A 20245-nucleotide genomic window follows, 5' to 3' on the forward strand; every position below is an offset into this window, starting at 1 on the left:
TTTTACTAAGAAATAATTTTCTCAACAAGAGGAGTGTTATTTCTAGTTAATAGGATGTCATCAACATATACCAAAACATAAACAATGACTTGATCAAACTTGTATATGAAGAGACTAGTATCTGCTATAGAAGGGACAAAGCCCTAGGTTAACAAAATAGACTTTAATTTCTCAAACCAAGCCCTAAGAGCTTGCTTAAGACCATATAAGGCCTTGTTCAGTTTGCAAACAAGTTTAGTGTTTGAAGTGTTGCTAGAGAAGCCTTCAGGTTGGTTCATATAGACTGTTTCAGACAAATCCCCATTTAAAAAGGCATTATTGACATCGATCTGCCTAATATCCCAGTTATAGCTTACTGCCACACTCAAAATAACTCTAATGGTTGCAGACTTAACAACTGAATTAAATGTTTCAAAGTAGTCCACTCTAGGGGTTTTCTGAAACCCTTTAGTAACTAACCTAGCCTTATACCTCTGAACTGTCCCATTTGGATTATGTTTAACTCTAAAGACCTACTTGCAGCCAACTACATGCATATTATTTGACTAAGGAACAAGAGTCCAGGTGTTGTTTGATATAAGGGCATCATATTCAAACTGCATAGCCTGCTTCCAATCAGGATCTTATAAGGCTTCTATGACTGACTTTGGTTCAAGTTTAGATGAAGATGTAATAAGTGCATTAAGACACAAAGGAAAAGTGTGTCTAGTGACTATTGATGTAATGCACTGTTTAGGTTTAGGCAGTTTTCCAATTTTGCTTATGGTCTCTGGTGTTCAACCTTTATTTGCTAACATGTGAAACAGTTAGTAACAAACTCACTTATATCCCTTTTTATGCCCAACCACCAAAAATATCTTTTTAAATCCTGATACATCTTTACACCTCTAGGGTGGACAGTGTAAAGAGAACTATGAGCCTTTGCAAGAATCCTCTGTCTCAGTTCGGCTATCTGGAGAACACACACTCGATCTCTAAATCTGAGAACTCTATTTGATACCTAGAAATAAATCTCGAGACCTTCTTGGACTTTTTGAATTTTCTGTTGACACCACTTATCTTGTGTTTGAGCCTCTCGAATCTCATATATGAGAGTGGATTGAATCTTTAATCTAGTGAGGGCTCCAATCACAAGCTCAATCTGCTCTCGGTCTATATTTCTCTAAATTTCTCATTGGACCGTTAGTTGTGATATCATCATGTTTCTATTGAAGGCTTTTACAACCATATTAGCCTTGTCTAAATGGTATTTAATATCACAGTCATAGTCTTTTACTAACTCGAGTCATTGCCTTTGTCTCATATTTAACTTTTTCTGAGTAAAGAAATATATGATGTTCTTATAGTCAGTATAAATATTACATCTTACCCCATACAAATAATATCTCTAGATTTTCAAAGCAAAAATCACCACTGCTAACTACAAATCATGAGTAAGGTATCGGGTTTCAAATTCTTTCAACTGCCTTGAGGCATATGCTATCACTTTGCCTCGCTGTATCAATACTGTTCTTAAACCACTGTGTAAGGCATTAGTGACAAATCATACTCAACTCCCCCATCTGGAACTGCTAACAGGAGTAATAGTTAATCTTTTTTTCAATTCGTGGAAGTTTGCCTTATAAGCATCGAACCACTGAAATGGCATTGCTTTCTTTGTGAGAGTTGTAAGAGGTCTGACTAATCTAGCAAATCCCTTTACTAACCTTTGGTAATACCCTACCAAACCTAGGAAACTACTAACCTCTTTGACTGTCTTTCGTCTCTGTCACTCAACTATAGCCTCAATCTCACTAGGATCTATGAATATACCCTCTACTGAAATCACATGCCCTAAAAAGGTAACTCTATCTACCCAAAATTCATATTTCAAGAATTTGGCTTACAATTGTTTCTCTTTCAACCTTTGGAGGGTAAACCTCAAGTGTTGCTCATACTCCTTTCGACTGTGAGAATACACTAAGATATCATCAATGAATACCATAATAAATTTATCCAGACAGTCATGGAATACTTTGTTCATCAAATCCATAAATACCGCAGAGGCATTTGTCAATCTGAAAGATATCACTACAAATTCAAAGCAGTCATATCTCATTCGAAAAGCTATCTCGGGTATATCCTTCTCTGCTACTCTCACCTGGTGATAACCAGATCTCAAATCTATTTTAGAGAAAACCACTAATCCCCTTAACTAATCAAATATGTCATTAATCCTGGGTAATAGGTACTTGTTCTTAATTATGACTTTATTTAACTCTCTGTAATCAATGCACATCCTCATGGACCCGTTTTTCTTTTTCACAAATAGGATGAAAGGTCCCCAAGAAGAATGGCTCGATTTGATAAAAGCATGATCTAGTAACTCCTACAACTGCTTATTTAGTTCTTATAACTCGATAGGGGCTATTCGGTAAAGTGCTCTCGAAATAGGTACTATGCTCGGTGTCAGCTCTATACTAAACTCAACCGCTCACTCGAGAGCTAATCCTGATAGCTTACTAGAAAACATATCTAAAAACTCCTATACCACTAGAGTCTCATCAATAGTCGGGTTTGAATCAATCTTGCTCACTACATGAGTCGAATATCTCGTGTACCATTTTTTCAACATTTAACTGTCTTTCAATAGACTGATCATCAAACTCTATATATAACCCTTACCGAACTCAAATTGATCTCCAGATTCCAAGTTAAATTTCAATTTCTTTTTTTTATAATTAATCTTAACTTTGTATCTCCCTAAAAAGTTAATCCCTAAAATCATGTCAAAATCTACCATTTCGAACGCAATCAAGTCCACCAGTAATTGTCGACCTTGAATCACAATACTTTGTGCTAGTAGCATCTCTCACTAATGAATGATCGCCCATCAGGTAACTCGATCATAATCCTTTGGGCTATTCGGATGTGTTATAACTTTAACCTCTCAAACAAACTATTGGCTACAAAACAATAAGTAACCCTACAATCAATTGAAACATAAATAGGAGTATCAAGAAAGAGAATCTGACTTGTGACTACTAATAGGTTAGCCTCTACTAGGCCCTAGGTGATCGTATAAACTCTAGTTATGGCCCCTCCTATAGATTGTTGCTACTCTACTCTCACTAGGGTAGCTATACAAAAACGAGTGATATATCCGGGTTGACGATATCTGAAATAAACTGCTTGGCCCATCAAACACTTTCCTTTATGTCGTTTCTTACATTTCTAGCAAGCTGGTATCTCAAGCCCTCTCTGTTTCTTTCCACTCTTCTAGTTCTTTTTCATGCCTCTAAACTAGAGAGATCATTTACTGTTCCTGTCTTGGTCTAAAGAAAGGTCTCTTTGTGTTGAAGCTAAACTACTGTTCATCAGAAGAACTGGTATGGCAGCAAGGGGTGTAACCTTTACCCTGTGGTTTGATCAAACCTCTTCCTTACAAAAACCTCTGCCTTCAAAGCTCATTCGAAGGCCTCTGCATAAGTCTTGGGTGGTTGCACCCCCGTTATAACATCTCGAGCTATCTCTGAATCTATCCTATACATGAACTTCTGCATACACCCTATCTTTGTACTAGCTATCTCGAGGGCATACTAGGACAACTGATTAAACTTCATGAAATATTCCTTTACTGAATCTGTCCCTTGTACTAGATTAATAAACTCATAGGCCCTAATATAAGTAACATCGGTGCCTCTATACTTTACCTTAAATCGATACCTAAACTCGAACCAAGTCATCTTTGAGACATTGATCATCTCCCTAACTAATTTCTACTATATTCATGCCCCTTACTTTCTCTGATCGGTCATGTTAAATAAGGCCAATGCATTCTCTACTGATTCCAAACACTCTTCAGTTGTTATTGAGCCCTTTGCACTATCAAATTTTTAAGGTTGGTGTATACTAAGAAGGTTGAAAATAGAATATAGCTGAGTCCTCACTTGGGTTACTATAGATACTGAAGTAACCTCCATTTTATTATGTCCTCGGGTCAGCAGTGTGTGTGCCATCTCACTTCCCTGTGTAGAGGCACGTCTATGCTCTCTCATCATCTTTCTGAAAATCTCTTGTACATCATGTGAACTAAATCCCTCATAGGGTACCTAGGGAGCTACTCTATCACCCTGGCTCTTCTGAGAGGGATCTACTTTGGCTCATAGGTCCTGAAAATAAACATATCAGTCCCATAAAACTCAACAAGAATAAGTGAAAACTTAACTTACAATGATCGGCTGCAAGGTGATTAGTGTGGCTGGAGGGTATTCCATTTCTATTTTACTTGGACTACTCCATTTTGTTTTAGAAAACATTTTTTGGGTTTCTAAAATCAGGCTCTAATACCAACTTGTAACATCCATTCCTAGAAGTGTTGTCTTCTAGAGAAAAAATGTTACGAATTAATATCTAGAGTGATTATTTTAAAACAAATATTAAAATGACTCATTGCTAAAAGCGTTCTAAAATTATTCTGAGAAAATTAGAAATTCAGAAGCGAACAAAAAATGTATATATCATATATAAAAACTCATCGAAAAGCGTTTAAAAGTATAAAGTAATCATATACAACTATACAACCATCTCAAAAAAGTCAAAATTCAACAATAACATATGACTGTACATATGTAACATAAACTAGAGATATCCTGCTCCAGTCGGATCTATCTTCACTGACCTAACCTTATCTCTTGGCTGCCTTGATCACTTGTACCTACAATCATAAAAGAAAAGGAAGTGAGAAATAACAACACTTAGTAAGGGGAAAGAATTAAGTAAACTATCTCCTTTCCTGTTCTAACTCACTCTCGGGACTCCATCTTACATCATAATCTCTACAATGAATCGAGGGGATAATCTAGTTCATTCTTTACTATTTGGGTCACACTTTGTCTTAACTGGTGTCTATTTGATACTTTTTGAAAGCTTACTGTAGGGATTTGACACTTTTCTAAACTCGAGTTATCTTTCTTTCTCTCACTACATTATTTCTGAATTTGAATTATGCTCTACTGCAAACGAACATTACTACGGGTTTATGTCCTACTACGAATGTGTCTTACTATGGACATGTCTTACTACGGGTGATGTAGCTTAAAGTACCCCCTCATAGTTCATAGCATGGATACGTGTGTTATATCTTACTAATCTTGCTTCTATCTAAAACTATCCATAACCTACCAGACCATACTTTAAGGATGATCCCTGAATCCTGAGCCCCAAATTTTTTTTCTTGCTTTTCTTCTTCTTTTCTTTTTCTCTCCTTTCTTTCCTTTTCTTCCTTTTCTTTTTCTCCCTTTTTCTTCCTTTTCTTTTTCTCCCTTTTTCTTTCTTTCTTTCTTTCTTTCTTTCTTTCCAAAACTGTAAATTATTGTTCATTGGACTGTTCACTTGATAGAGCAATTTTTTTGTTTATGCAATCTAATAATCCAAACGGTTTCTAATTCATAAAAAATATATATCATTGAAACGAGGATTCAAAGAGTTTTCTAATAAGCATAACAACACTCATGATTCATCAGATAAGATAGTCAAAATGTAGGATGAAATCAGTGGCAAAAAACTGTATTTACTGTTTATTTGGTAAGGCAGTCTTTTTGTTCATGTAATTTAACAGTTGAAATGGTCTCTAATTCATACAAGCTATATATCATTGAAAAGAGAATTCAATGTGCTTTTCAAAAAGCTATTATAGCACTTATGAGTCATCAGATAAGGCAGTTGAAACATGAGATGAAATTAGTGGCAAAAAATTATATTCACTATTTATTTGGTAAGACAGTCTTTTTGTTCATGCACTTTAATAGTCCAAACTATCTCTAGTTCATTCAAGCTATATATGATGAAAGGAGGATTCAAATAGCTTTCCAACAAGTTATAATAGCACTCATGAGGCATCAGATAAGACAACAAAAAATGTGGGACGAAGTTAGTGGCAAAACTGTAAATATTGTCCAACTCTCTACCATGAACAAAGTAACACACATAGATACCCCAAATGGAAAACCAACATTTCTCAACTTCAAAATCATCATTTATAACATAGAGCCAAGGAACAAAAAGCATAAAACATGAAACATACCAATAATGATTCCACTTACCTTGTTTTAAGCCAATCTTTGTTAGGTTAGCTTCCTCTTCTTTGTCTTCCTTCTCTTATCACCAAAACCACCTTAAATCAACAACAAAACACACTAACATATTCATATAACATGCATGTAATATATATAAACATAGGTAAAGGAAAAAAAAAAGATCTTTTGGTTACCAAGGCTTCCAAAGTGCTTCCTCTTTTTTTCTTTTCTTACCTATCTTCTAAAACTCCTTCAAATCCTTCCTTTTTCTTCAAAAAACAAAGAAAAAAGCATGGAGAAGGCTACGCTTTTGGAAAGGATGGGAGAAGAGATGAAAATGCCTAACTTTTGTCTTTTATCCTTTTATATATCTATATATATATTTGGTTTAGCTTTTTTCTTTTTTTTGTAGTCTTTCTTTTCTTTTTCTTTTTCATTTTTGTTTTGTTTCATATATATATCTATCTATATATATCCACATATATTTGGACATGTATATTTAAACTTGGAAACGTCTTAAAGCAGGGCCAAAAGATATAAATACGTATAGAACATACCTGAGGGTATTACATACGCAAACCAACCGACCTTTTCTAAGTTACGAAACTGCCCCATAGACCAATCAAGTTGGCTCCTAAATAACCCAAATCTTGTGTCCAACTCCAAAGTTGCCCTTACAGTAGATGTTTTCTTCGATCAAAGGAACATCTATCTCTGTTGCATCAACTAATCAACTGCCATAAGAATGCAGTTATCGAAGACTTTCTGACAAGGAATTTCGATCAAGGTTAGAGAAGGGATAATGTTTTTGGTATGATAAAAAGTTTTACTTAAGACATTAATGCCGATTCAAATAGTTTCGAATCATGGTGGCATCTGAAGAGGAAGAGGAAGAAGAGATAGAAAACTTAAGAGAGGAGGATGAGATGACATTAGAGGAAAAGGAGTTAGAGTTGTCTTTGAACAATAGCTCGATAGTGGGATTAAGTAAACCAAAGATGATAAAATTTTTAAGGACCACTAAAGGACAGAAGGTTGTGATTCTTCCTGATAGTTGGGTAACCCACAATTTTATTTCTCAAAAATTAGTTGTAGAGCTACAATTGCCTGTGTCACCAATAAAGTTTGTGGTTACTTTGGGAGATGAATGAAGGGTCTAAGGATTATGGAGATGTGATGAAGTCGAAGTAAAATGTCAGGGATTAAAATCAATTGGAAGCTTCAGATAATGAAGTTTGAATGGGAAGGACAACGTGTAGAATTGAAGAGAGATGTTTAATTATGTAGGGATGAATCTTCCCTGAGGGCCATAAGAAGTTCCATGAGGGAGGATGGAGAAGGGTATTGGGTAGAATACAAGGGCTTGTCTCAAGTGAAAGAATTAAATCTATAACACTTGGAACCATGCCTAAAGGAATTATTAGAGGAGTACCACCACCTCTTTCGTGAACCCACTGACTTACCACCGAGAAGGACCTAAGACCATGTTATTAGACTTTTGCCAAATGCCCCACCTCCAAATATTAGACCATGTTGATACCCTCATTTCTAAAAGAATGAGATAGAGAGAATTGTTCAGGAGATTCTTGCAGTAGGGGTAATTAAGCCAAGTGTGAGCCTATGTTCTAGTCTCGTGTTATCGGTGAGGAAGAAGGATGAGGGTTGGAGATTTTGTGTCGACTATTACACTCTCAACAAGGTTACTATTCTAGAAAAATTCTCAATTCTCGCCATTGATGAATTGTTTGATGAATTGGCCGGCACAACAATTTTCAGTAAGCTGGATTTGAAGTCAGGCTACCACTAAATTCGAATTAGAGAAGAAGATATAGAGAAAACAACTGTTTTTATGCATGATGGATATTACAAATTTCTTGCGATGCCTTTTGGCCTTTCGAATGCACCAACAACCTTCTAAGGGGTGATAAACCTTATTTAAGATGGTTTGTCCTTGTTTTTTTTTGACAATATTATGATTTATAATAAGGATTTTGGGGAGCATATAAGGGATCTTAGGATAGTGTTGGAGCTATTGAAGGACCACCAATTGGTTTTGAATTTCAAAAAGTGCACTTTTGGATAGAGGAAGATAAACTACCTCAGGTATATAGTATCGGCGGAAGGAGTTGAAACAAATCCACAGAAAATTCAAGCAATAAGGAATTGGTTTATTTCGAAGGACTCCTAAGAATTGAGAGGATTTTTGGGTTTGACAAGATATTAACAGAGTTTGTTCAAGGGTATGGAAAGTCGTTGAACCACTCATGAGACTGCTGAAAAAAGATTCCTTTGTTTGGAGCAATGAAGCCACTCAAGCATTCGAGAAACTAAAAATGTGATGTCGTCAGCCCTTGTATTAGTTTTGCCTGATTTTTAAAAGAATTCATTATCGAAATTGATGCATCAAGAGTGGGATTGGGTGTCATTCTTATGCAAGATAGGAGACCAGTGGCTTATATCAGTAAAACACTTTTGATTTAAAACAAGAGCAAATCCATATACGAAAGGGAATTGATGGTGATTGTGATGACATTCCAAAAATGGCATAATTTTTTATTAGGAAGGCATTTCAAGGTAAAAACAGACCAGCGGAGTCTTTGATTTTTTACGGATCAATGAGTCATCGAAGTTGACCAACAAAAGTGGGTAATAAAAATGCATGGGTACAACTTTGAAATTTTGTACAAGCCGGGAAATGAAAACAAAGCAGCAGAAACCCTCTCTCAGAAGTCAGAGGTTGAAGGAAAATTTTGGGCAATCACAATGACCCAAATAATGGGTTTAGAAGAGGTTGAAAAGGAAATTTCAAAGGATGAGAAACTCAGGGGGATAGTGTAGGATCTATTGACCAATCCAGATTCCCATGAAGGCTACAGGTTGTAGAAAGAACGATTACTTTATCAAGGCCGGTTAGTTCTCTTGAAAACTTCTTCCTTTATTCTTATTTTTCTAACTGAATTCCATTCATCACCATATGGTTTTTTTTGAACCTATAAGCGAATATCCATCGTGCTATATTAGGAGGGGATGAAAGCTACTGTGAGAAAATTTGTATAAGAATGCAAAACCTGTTAGCCGATGAAATATGAAGCGATATCTCTAACTAGACTATTGCAGCCACTGCCCATCCCTACCAAAGTGTGGGATGATATCTCAATTGATTTCATCAAAAGCTTTCCAAAAATACCATGTGCAGATACCATTTTAGTGGCAGTTGATAGAATGATGAAATATGAGCACTTTTGGCATTAAAACACCCTTTCACAACTATAGAAGTTGCCAGGAAATTCATACAAGAAGTAGAAAAAATTGCATGGTTTTCCATGGTCAATTGTTTCTGATCATGATCGACTTTTTTGAGTCAATTTTGGGCAGAGATTTTTAAAGTCGCAGGTACCACACTCAAGTTTAGTTCGATGTATCACTCTCAATCCGATGGGTAGATGAAAATAGTAAACCAGAGTTTGGAACCCTACCTATGGTGCTTTTGGTTTCGCCAGCCTAAGCAGTAGCCAAAATGGCTCTCATGGGCTGAATATTGGTTCAATACATCCTCGAACGCATTCACCGACATGACACCCTTTAAAGCGTTGTATGGCAAAGACCCACTAGTGTTACTAAGATGGGCCGAAAAGGTGTCAAAGATAGAAGAAGTTAACAAAATGATTGAGGAAAGGAATGCGAGGCTTGATGAACTCAAAGATAACTTGAGGAAAGTTTAAGAAAGAATGAAAAAAATAGGCTGACAGAAGCAAAAGAGAAGTCCAATATTCAATGGGTGATTTTATATTCTTAAAAATCCAGTCATATTGTTTAGATATTGATGAGCCGAGCAAATGAAAAACTCAGCTCGAGATACTATAGTCCCTTCAAGATGCTATAGAAAATTGGATCGGTAGCTTATCGTTGAAACTTACCTCCTACTATGAAGATTCATTCAGTACTTCATGTTGTACAATTGAAGAAAAGAGTTGGCCCAACAGTCACCTGCCAACCTCTTCTTGAATGCATGACTGACAATGGAGAGTTACAGGTGCTGCCATAAAAAATATTATTGCACCGACACTCTCAATGTGGGGAATTGGAAATTCTGGTAAAGTGGGAAGGCCTCCTTGACTGCAAAATTCCTGGGAATTATTCACTACCTTTAGGAACCTCTTTTCGCAATTCCACCTTCAGGACAAGGTGCCTCTAGATGGGAGGGGAAATGTTAGGACTAATTATACATATCACTCAGGAAAATATACTCTAAAGAAAGGAAATCAAAAGTTAACAGCAAATGGGGACAGGTGCATTGTAGCAGGCTCCAAGGCCTTCAAAATCAACAGAGAATAGTAGTATCATAGACAACAGCTACAAAAACGGTTAAAGGTGATATAAAAAAGAAATGAAGAAAAGGGAAGGGGATCAGAAAATCAGAATAAAGGAGGAAAATTGAGGAGAGAGCAGACCTCCTGAGTGCTCTGCAGGCTACTCTCATTTTGACGTTTGCATTTCTTCTTTTTGTAATTTGGATTTCTAGAGAATTATTAGAAAACGTTATTTTATTGTATTAAGCAAACAATGTTCATACACATACTTGGGAATATAATCAGAAATTTTTATATTATCGTATTGAACATACAACGTTCTTTTACACATTTGAGAATATTAGTCTACACTTTGAGTCTGTCTCCTTTATCTATACTGCATCTTCTTATATTGTCTTGAGTTCTTGAGTTCCTGCAGTAGTGCTCATTCCTTGTGGATCTTGAGCTTGTTAATCTGTTGTTGTCGTTGGTAAACCATTTGAGTTGAGGAAGGGTCTGCTGCTTTGTTTTCTTCAGGTATCTAACATATACATCTGAGGGATACAAGATTGTGCAGCCATTTATATTTTATGTTCAGTAGTATGCTTATTATTTCACTTTTGCAATTTGCATATGTTTTTCAATTTGTTCCTGGTCGCAGAAGCAAACCAATATAAAAGTAGCTCAACATGATGAAAAGGTACACCGTCCATTGTTGGGCGTGACTGATGCGAAGATGAGGGAGATCAGAGATCAAGTGATTAGAGCTAAAGTATACTTGAATTTTGCACCATCAAGCAGTAATTCTCATCTTGTAAAAGAGTTAAGAGTTCGAATTAAAGAGTTGGAGCAAGCAGTGGGTGATACCAGTAAGGATTCTGATTTGTCCAAGCGGTAAAAAATTGCTAATCCCCTTTTTATTTAGATTAACCCATGGATATGGTGGATTTTTGGTAAAGAAATTGAACAGAATTCTTTTGTTCTGATTCAATAAGAGATTGTTGTGTGGCACTTTAAAAATTGCAGTAAGTAAAAATTATACCAAATTCTTTGGAGTAATCAGCAATTAAAAAAATTGGGATCTGAGGACCATTGAATTTGCAGTGCTTTGCATAAAATGAAAAGAATGGAGGCTACCGTGTACAAAGCCAGTTGTGTTGTTCCTGACTGCCCCGCTATGGCTACTAAGCTCTGTGCTATGTCATACAACGCTGAAGAAAATGTCCGGTCGCAGAAGAATCAGGCTTCATATCTTCTTCAGCTTGCTGCTAGAACTACTTCAAAAGGCCTTCACTGCCTGTCTATGCAGCTGACAGCTGAATACTTTTCCCTGCAACCCAAAGAGAGGTTGTTCCCTAACCAAAAAAGGTTGCACGATGCAAATCTATGTCATTACGCTGTCTTCTCTGACAATATTTTGGCTTGTGCTGTGGTTATTAACTCCACAGTTTCTTCGGCGATGGTAAATGCCTCTGCTTTTCCTGGGACCAGTTTTGCTTTTTCGGGTGCTGCATTTCTTACTGTTTTTGGTTGAATTCTTCTTACCCCCATTATTTATGGTAATTCTTACTTATCTTAAGCTCTGTAATTAACCTGGCCTCACAGGTAATTTGAAAAATTATTAGAAGATTGGTCTTAATATTGTTTTATTTTAAACATAAGAGGAATGATTGTTTTTATTTGTTAATTTTGTGCTGAAATGTAGAAGATGCACCTCCGCTTATTTCTCTTAAACCCAAAGTGAAGTACTCTGAATGTAATCATCTGGTAGGATTTACGGGGTCAATTTATATACAATCTTATTCAAGTGTTGAGGTAGAATTGGGTCATCTGAATATCAAATTTGACCATGTTGTTATCAATAGAAAGATTAGGATCTGGTGGATTAGATATTTAGATTTATTTTTTTTCATGCCACATGGCTTGAATGTAATAATGGTTACTATCGAACTATTTTTAAATGGATATTTCGGATATCTCTCATGGTTTCTTCCTCCTCTAAATACAGCTGAAGAAGTGCTTATCAGCTCATTCATATGATCGAATTTATGCCTATGCCAATATGCATATTTTTAGTGGATTAACACTGTAAAAGTCTACCAAGTGCATTATTCAACATACAATGTTAATTTGTGAATTCGTGGTCTCAGATATCAATTTTAATTTCTTGAGGTATTTCTGATCATGATTCTGTAATTGCACCTTCTTTTTGGTGAGTTATTTTACCTACATTTGCGTTTTTCACTCCTCTATTTCAAATCTTGTATTAGATGCAGGGAGGATCAAAGTAGCATGGAAACTCACAGTGGGGTGCGTTTTCACGTTTCGAAAATGTTTCTGTTTCCAAAACTCTCTGAAACTTGTAGGGAATGTTTCAGGTCATTTTGAAATTTTTGAAAATTTTGAAAAGCGTTTCTTTTAAAAGAAAAATAATGAAATCAATTGAATACATATTTTTTGTATTTTCAAACTAGAAATGTCTTTAAATCTCATATTAAATTCATCTTCTCTCCACTCTTCAATGTGTTACTTATCTCCTACTTGACACATTATATAGATTGGTGTGTATTATTGTTTTTTTTTTAAATATCTACATGTGTTTGCTCAAGAATAATTTACAATAGGTTTTATGATTATATTTTATAGTATTTTTTTCTTTATTTTTTTTATTATTTATTTTTACATTATATAAGTTTATATGTTTTTGTTATAAAAAATTTGGTATTTATAAAAAAAAAATTATATTTTTCATATTTATAAGTTTTTTCACGTTTCCATTTTCTATATTTTTTAAAAAATATGTTTCTACGTTTCTGTTTCCGTTTCAGTACTACATACGGGAGGATTATTATTATTACTTGACTTTTTGCAGGAACCGGATGGATATGTATATAAAATTCTCAGATCCGTTGGTGGCAATGAGATTTGATGTCAATGCTTGCACAGGGGCATTTGGGATGAATTTGTTTGATCTTCAGCAGTGGAGGAAACAGAATCTAACTTCTGTGTATCATACGTATTTGAGGTTGGTATGGGAATATATCTTCTTTCATCTGAAGTTGTTAGAAGATTCATTTATCTCCCTTATCTCTAAGACAGCATATTCTGATTTAGCATTTATTAGCTTTAAAAAATATATTATCGACACTACTACACTTTGAAGTCGAAGTCCGCAAATATTCATTTACATGCTTGTAATAATCTCGGATGCAATGAATATTTTATAGATGCGTTGTTCACGGTGGTGTGTTGGGATATAAGAGGCTATTGTGGAAGGCTGAGAGCTTACCTTTAGGTTGGATGACTTTCTATAACCAGACAGTGGGTTTAGACAGGAGATGGCATTTGCCTGGGCTAGGTTATGAGTCAGGCATCACAAGACGAGTCATTGAGCGAGCTGCAGTGATTCACTATGATGGCATCATGAAACCGTGGTTAGATATTGGAATTTCGGAATATAAAGGCTACTGGAGCAAACATGTCAACTATGACCTTCCATTCTTGCAACGCTGCAACATTCATGACTAATTCAGTATTTCAACAAAAAATATGGTACAACTAATTGACCCAAACCACTTTATACTGGTTACCTCTTCCTGGGATTGCAGCTTGGTTACTTTATTCTCTAATGATCTCATGTAAATTTCAACCCAATTTTTTCCAAAATTTTTCCGGAAGTAATCTTCTAGGCGCTGAGTATTGCGATCAACAGCAATAACTGAAAGTGTTGTATCAAGGATCTAGGGGATGTTATACTACTGTACATAACCCTCATTTCACATTATTTAATTAGAATGAAATACTTGGAAAGGACAGTCATTTTATTAATTTTTACATCATTTGCATTGTTGATTGCTTGCCCTCTGATCCCTGCAGCTTTTGGTTTAGCTAGATCTAATTAATTGTTAGCCTTTTCATTGAAGATGCTTCTTGCATAAGAGAAAGAAGATAATAGGTTGCACAAGGAATTTCAAATTTTCATAAATAAAAAAAAAATCAATAAGAAAATCCCTTAGCCTTTTTATATTTTGATCTGGAGAGAAGGAAAAGAGGCGGGTCCAAGGTGCCTGTGATTCGCTTGCCCAAAACAAAAATTTACCCGATGGGAGAGGATGAAATGAGAGACACGTGGAGGTAAGTGGTAGGACTTGTGTGGATAGAAGATATCAAACGAGGGGTTACCTATCCTTCCACGTTGTGTGGTGGCAACTTTGGAATCAAAAATATTAATCTGTAGATACTCTTCCAAATTACATAGAAAAAATTTGCTCAAACTTCAACATCTTCTCTGCTCGTTTCTCATTCCATTCTGAAGAAAACAATGACCATCATTTCTGCTAGTGCTACAACTTCATCCTTCACCCGGACCACCCTTGTTCACAAGCCTCCCACTAGACCTTCTGCATCACCTGTTCTTGGTACGATACTTAGTTTCTTCTAAACTTAATGCTGAAATGAAGATGCTTTCTTCTTGATTTCGCTCTCTATGTAAAAAGTTATTTAAATTTTGTTCATTATTGAAACCCATTAGTGGTATTTGGTTAATAAGATTCACAATAAATAATTGGTGAGAATTTCATCCTCAAATTTGTAGGCGTAATCAAGCATTTTATAGTAAATTTGATAAGGGACTTGAGTTTAAGGGTTTAGCCTGAATTTTGCCATGCTGCATATCTATGCAGGGTTGCCAAGGATGGTGATGAAGGGGAAATTGAGATGTTCCATGGAGGGAAAGCAAGAAGATAAGTCAATGTTGGGAATGGGCGCATCGGTGTTGGCAGCTGCCTGCGCAGCCACCATGTCAAAGCCAGCAATGGCTCTGGTGGATGAGAGAATGAGCACTGAAGGAACAGGTCTTCCATTTGGTTTGAGCAATAATCTTCTTGGGTGGATCCTTTTGGGTGTGTTTGGTCTTATTTGGGCTCTCTACTTCACTTACACTACCACTCTTGATGAAGATGAAGAGTCTGGATTGTCTCTTTAAATCCAAGCCAAACCAAAACCCATTGTAGAGAAAATGTGAAGAGTTTGGCTGTGTGGTAGTAAATAACTACTTTTTCCTGTGGCTTTTTTGTGTATTGTTTCTCCACTCTTTTTAATGTCATTTCTTCGTTTTGCTTCAATGATTGTCCATGGAAGGAAGTAGAGATTGTTGATCAGAAGCAAAATAATTACGCTTCTCAATTGTTCACACCCTAACCATTCACGAAAGCAAGCATAATTATAATGAAGCATCTTTTCTTTGACACAGGTGTGTGTGTGTGTATATATATAAAATCACAAAATAGAGTAAATTACATTTTCCGGCCAAGGATTGGTCCAAAAATATTTTTTTCTTATTTGATGACATAAATCACATTTTTTCACTAAAAATCAAATTCAGAAAAAAACCTTACATAGTGTTGAAAAGTTAAATTACTATATTGTTTCCATCTACTTAACTATTTCAAAATTACCATATCTCCTCAAATTAACAAAAATTGAAAAAAATCCTTTTAGATATTAATTTTTCATAAACACCCTCTTCTTCTCCTTTCCTTTCACTTTCACCATTTTCTTCATAGTGATCCATATCCATACATTAGAGTCAGTGAATTTGTTCCAAAATGACACCAAACATCCAACACAAAAAAAAAAAAAAAAAAATCAAACATCAAATTTAGCAACAGAAATTTAGAAATGAGTAGAAGATTTCCGGGCTTCAATTTTCTTTCTTATTTACTACTGTGGTGAAGAATCAAATTATGTATATATTTATTCTTTTTTCTACTTCTTCTTCCAAGTGCAAGATAACCCCAAGAGGTTGCAGGTCTTTTTCTACCAATTAGAGTCCTTCCTTTACCACCCCTATATGGGTGGTCTATAGGGTTCATAACTAGGGATAGCAACGGGGAGGGGAAGGGAAGGGATTTCAATTCCCATCTCTATCCCTATAAGGGATATCAATTCTCGTCCTAGTCCATCCTTGTTATGGTGATGAAAACGATTTCTCGTCCCCACCCAACGAAGAAAAATCTTGTCCCCGTCCTTATCCCCGCAAGAAAAAATTCTCCTCTCGTACTTTCCAAACACAACATAAATATATTAAATAATAAAATTAACTAAAATTAAAATCAATCAACTATTTCAAATATCACAAATATCATATATTAACACCTTAATATGAACAATAAAAATATAAATGAATTCAAAACATAAATAATCTAAAACTTTAAGGATATGTTAGTATTTTAAGCAAATATATTAATATAAAGGGGTCGGGATAGGGACGACAATGGAGAAAGGGGCGGGGAAGGGACATATGTATCCTCATCCTCGATTGAGGGATATTTTTCATCCTTTTCCATGTCCCCTTCCCTGTTAGGGTTGGAGAAAGTTAGGGACCTTAAATTTAGGTTGAAATTGTCATCTCTATTCAAAACTACTCCTCTTACTATAGGATGCTGTTAGGATTGGGACACTTGTCCTCAATTCAATGGTCAATTTCTATTATAAATATATGTTTTGTGTTTCAAAAGAGAAAAGGAAGAAAATATATTAGGGTTTTGTTTGAGGGTAGCCATCCTTGGCTGATAGTGGGAGGTCTCCAGTGTCTCAAAAGGTCGAAAAATAGGAGGTCCCGAACTCTTCGAATTATTTAGTTTATCATTGTAATGTTTTGGTTAATGAAATAATTTTAGTTTATTATGTTTTTTGTGTTTTAATTTTGTGTTTTGGTTGAATAAGAGTTGGGTTCCTAACAAAATGGTATCAGAGCATTAAATCCAGTGAGGAAGACAGATAATGGTCGAAAAAGTAAAAAGTCACCGAAAAATGTTCACAGATGAGGTTGACTTGAAGAAGAATCATCACAGGGAGAAATGAGTCGGTGGCTATATGCTGGAAAAGTGCCGAGAAGAAAAAGAATAGAAGAAGAAAACGAAAACAGAAGAAGGAGATGAAAACGGAATGTTACCAAAAGTTTGAAAAAAAATTACAAAAGGAAGAAAGGAGAAAACTCAGAGAAGAAAGAAAAAGAGAAAAAGACGAAGAGAAGGAAAGAGAAAGGAGAGAGAAAAAAAAAAAGGTGGAGGGTAGTGGTGGTTGATTTGTTGGAAAAGGAGAAAGAGAACTGTGGCTGTGGCTTACTGGGAAAGCAAAAAGAGAAGGCATAAGCTTTCTTAGGAAGAGAAAACGCAACAAAAAGAGAAGGCAGAAGCTTTCTTAGGAAGAGAAAAAGAAAAGATATGGTGCCGATTGGAAAAAAAATAAAAAAATAAAAAAAAGTAGTAGAGAGAGAGGGGTAGGTAGATTAAAAAATAATAGTAATAATAATAATAAATAAATTAAAAAAATCAGAAAAGGAAAATTAAAAAAAAAGTCATTTTATAAATTACCATCTTGAGGACAAGATGGTTTTGAAGGGGAGGGGAATGTTAGGATTGGGATACTTGTCCTCAATCCAACGGTAAATTTATATTATAAATATATGTTTTGGGTTTCAAAAGAGAAAGGGAAGAAAATATATTAGGGTTTTGTTTGAGAGTAGCCATCTTTGGCTGATTGTGGGAGGTCTCCGACGCCTCGAACGACCGAAAAATAGGAGACCCCAAACTCCTTGAATTGTTCAGTTTATCATTGTAATGTTTTGGTTAATGAAATAGTTTTAGTTTATTATGTTTTTTGTATTTTAATTTTGTGTTTTGGTTGAATAAGAGTTGAGTTCCTAACAGATGCTTACCTACCAACATTTCAATCTAGCTTTACCCAAACTTTTCTGGTTCATCCCAACATTCCCTACATGTCCAATTGTTTCTAAGTAGTTTTTGAATATCAAACGGACTTCCCTAGAAGGTAATTTTAATGTGTCCAATTTCCCCTCTTTTGCAAACAATTTCATTACAATACCTATTACTCTAGCTAATTATCCACCCTTTCCTAGTGTGATTTCTATGTTATGTGTGGCATGCCTAAGGGCATATTGGTTGAAGTAGATTTGTCTTTTTGATCAATCAAAACCCCTTCCCAAGCTATACAAGCTTATTCTAAAGCATAGGACTTTATGGATTTAGATGATGATATCTATATGGACAAATCTTTTATATATATATATATATATATATCTCATATAATGAAGTACCACATGAGTGGTTATATAAAAATCAAAATTTGTTGGTGATTGACTTTATGAAATTATGTCAATATTTTTACATATTATTGGTAGCATAAGAGACATCTCTATTTTTACCAAGGAAAATCTTTAGAATTACCATTGCTTAACTTGTAATTTGCCTCTAACCATCAAATCAAATGTGAATAACCTATCCTCATTTCTTTGAAACAAAGGGTGCTAGTTTTGTTGGTGTTTGAAACAATTTTATCTTTTCCATATTACTATATCTCTAGAGTTAGTAATTTTATACAAGGAACTACTGAACTCAATCACTTGTTGTCGTTACTCTTCATTTTCTGTTGAGGTCTATGTTGTAAAGTTACTTAAATTGGATCAGTGATTGATTCCCAGATTTCATCATAAATGTAATTGGTTACTTCCAATTATGTAAATCAACTGTTTAAACCACACTCAAAGTTAGGGCACTCAAACTGAATAGCTTTATGAAATTATGTTGATACTTTTCCATATTATAGGTAACATAGGAGACATCTTTATTTTTCCATAGGAAAACCTTTAGAATTACCACTGCTTAGCTTGTAGTTTCCCTCTGACCACCAAATCAAATGTGAATAACTTGTCCTCCTTTATTTGAAATAAGAGGTGCTTCTAGTTCTATTGGTATTTGAACCCATTTTATCTTTTCCATATTACTATATCTCTATATTACCATTAACTAGTTAATCATACACATTTCGAACATTACTTTACCCATCCTAAATAAATTTTCTTTGAATCCTAAACACATACACATATGCAAAACATCATATCATGACCAAATCATAAGTGTTTCCTTAGTTTCCTTCATTATCCTTTTATTAAATAATCAACTCAATAATTTCCAGCAAAAATATGGTATATCACTAACATAATCATTATTAGAAACATCAAGCCTAACATTATTATGATATTCATCAACGTAGATCGGTCAAACCAATAAATACATTAAAATCTAATCAACCAGGGCACTATACTTGTCTTCTGACAAATGCTAAACTTCATATGGCTAAGGCTTTTCTAAAACCCAAGACACTTAACTCTCTCTTCCCTTTCTGGTATACGACTAAGGTGTGTGAAAAAAATAAAGTAAATTAAGTTAAATGCTCTTTTTATTTTCACTGTTGAACACAATACACAAACGTGTACTCATTATACATGGGTATGTATAGTGTCATTCAACTAAAGCAATTTTCAATTTTGTTGTGATCTTTATCTCAAATTTCAATTTTGCTGATAATGCATGACCATGTATGCTAATATACATCGGCATGCATCCCACTAGAAACACACAATTAACTTAAAAAAAATACAAGAGAAAAGATAAAAATGCCCTTAGGCTTACCTATAGGTGTTACAATCCTCTTATTTAAATGAATTTCATCCTTGAAATTCATTCAAAAAACTATGGAAATCTTTGTCTTAAGTCTTGCTTGACCTACCATATGACCTCAATTTAGTGATTCCTCCCTAGAACTTTAACCAAGGGAATTTTCTGTGTCTAAGCTCTTTGACCCGTTTATCTAAAATCTAAATTGGGAGCTCCTTATACATCAAGTTATCCTCAAGTTCAACTTCATCAACTCTTAACACATGGATCAAGTCATTGATATACTTGTGTAACAATTGCACATGGAACATGTCGTGAATACAATCCATGCTTGTTGGAAAAGCAAGTTGGTAGGCAACCTTACCTACATGCTTTAGTACCTCAAATAGTCTCACAAGCCTTGACATTAGCTTGCCTTTCT

The 20245-nt window shown here is 35.0% G+C and overlaps 2 protein-coding genes and 1 long non-coding RNA gene across 3 annotated transcripts; 2 read left to right on the forward strand and 1 right to left on the reverse strand.

Annotated features, from left to right (window-relative positions):
- Window positions 1-4481: 4481 nt before the first annotated feature.
- Window positions 4482-6155, reverse strand: LOC123223177. The gene is made up of 2 exons (XR_006503760.1): window positions 6084-6155; window positions 4482-4696 (listed from the first exon to the last, which is right to left on the reverse strand). It is a non-coding gene; the product is annotated as an uncharacterized LOC123223177 (long non-coding RNA).
- Window positions 6156-6922: 767 nt separating this feature from the next.
- On the forward strand, window positions 6923-13873 carry LOC123224009 (probable galacturonosyltransferase 6). The gene is made up of 5 exons (XM_044647491.1): window positions 6923-7114; window positions 11007-11239; window positions 11450-11878; window positions 13218-13370; window positions 13573-13873. The coding sequence occupies exons 1-5, from the start codon at window positions 6923-6925 to the stop codon at window positions 13871-13873; spliced, it is 1308 nt and encodes a 435-aa protein (XP_044503426.1).
- Window positions 13874-14529: 656 nt separating this feature from the next.
- LOC123222800 (photosystem II reaction center W protein, chloroplastic-like) lies at window positions 14530-15468 on the forward strand. Its single transcript, XM_044645765.1, has 2 exons — window positions 14530-14763; window positions 15028-15468. Exons 1-2 carry the CDS (start codon window positions 14667-14669, stop codon window positions 15327-15329), a joined length of 399 nt encoding a protein of 132 aa, XP_044501700.1. The 5' UTR covers window positions 14530-14666; the 3' UTR covers window positions 15330-15468.
- The last annotated feature ends 4777 nt before the right edge of the window (window positions 15469-20245 follow it).

This window comes from Mangifera indica, chromosome 8, assembly GCF_011075055.1.
Source record: "Mangifera indica cultivar Alphonso chromosome 8, CATAS_Mindica_2.1, whole genome shotgun sequence".
Classification (NCBI taxonomy): Eukaryota; Viridiplantae; Streptophyta; class Magnoliopsida; order Sapindales; family Anacardiaceae; genus Mangifera; species Mangifera indica.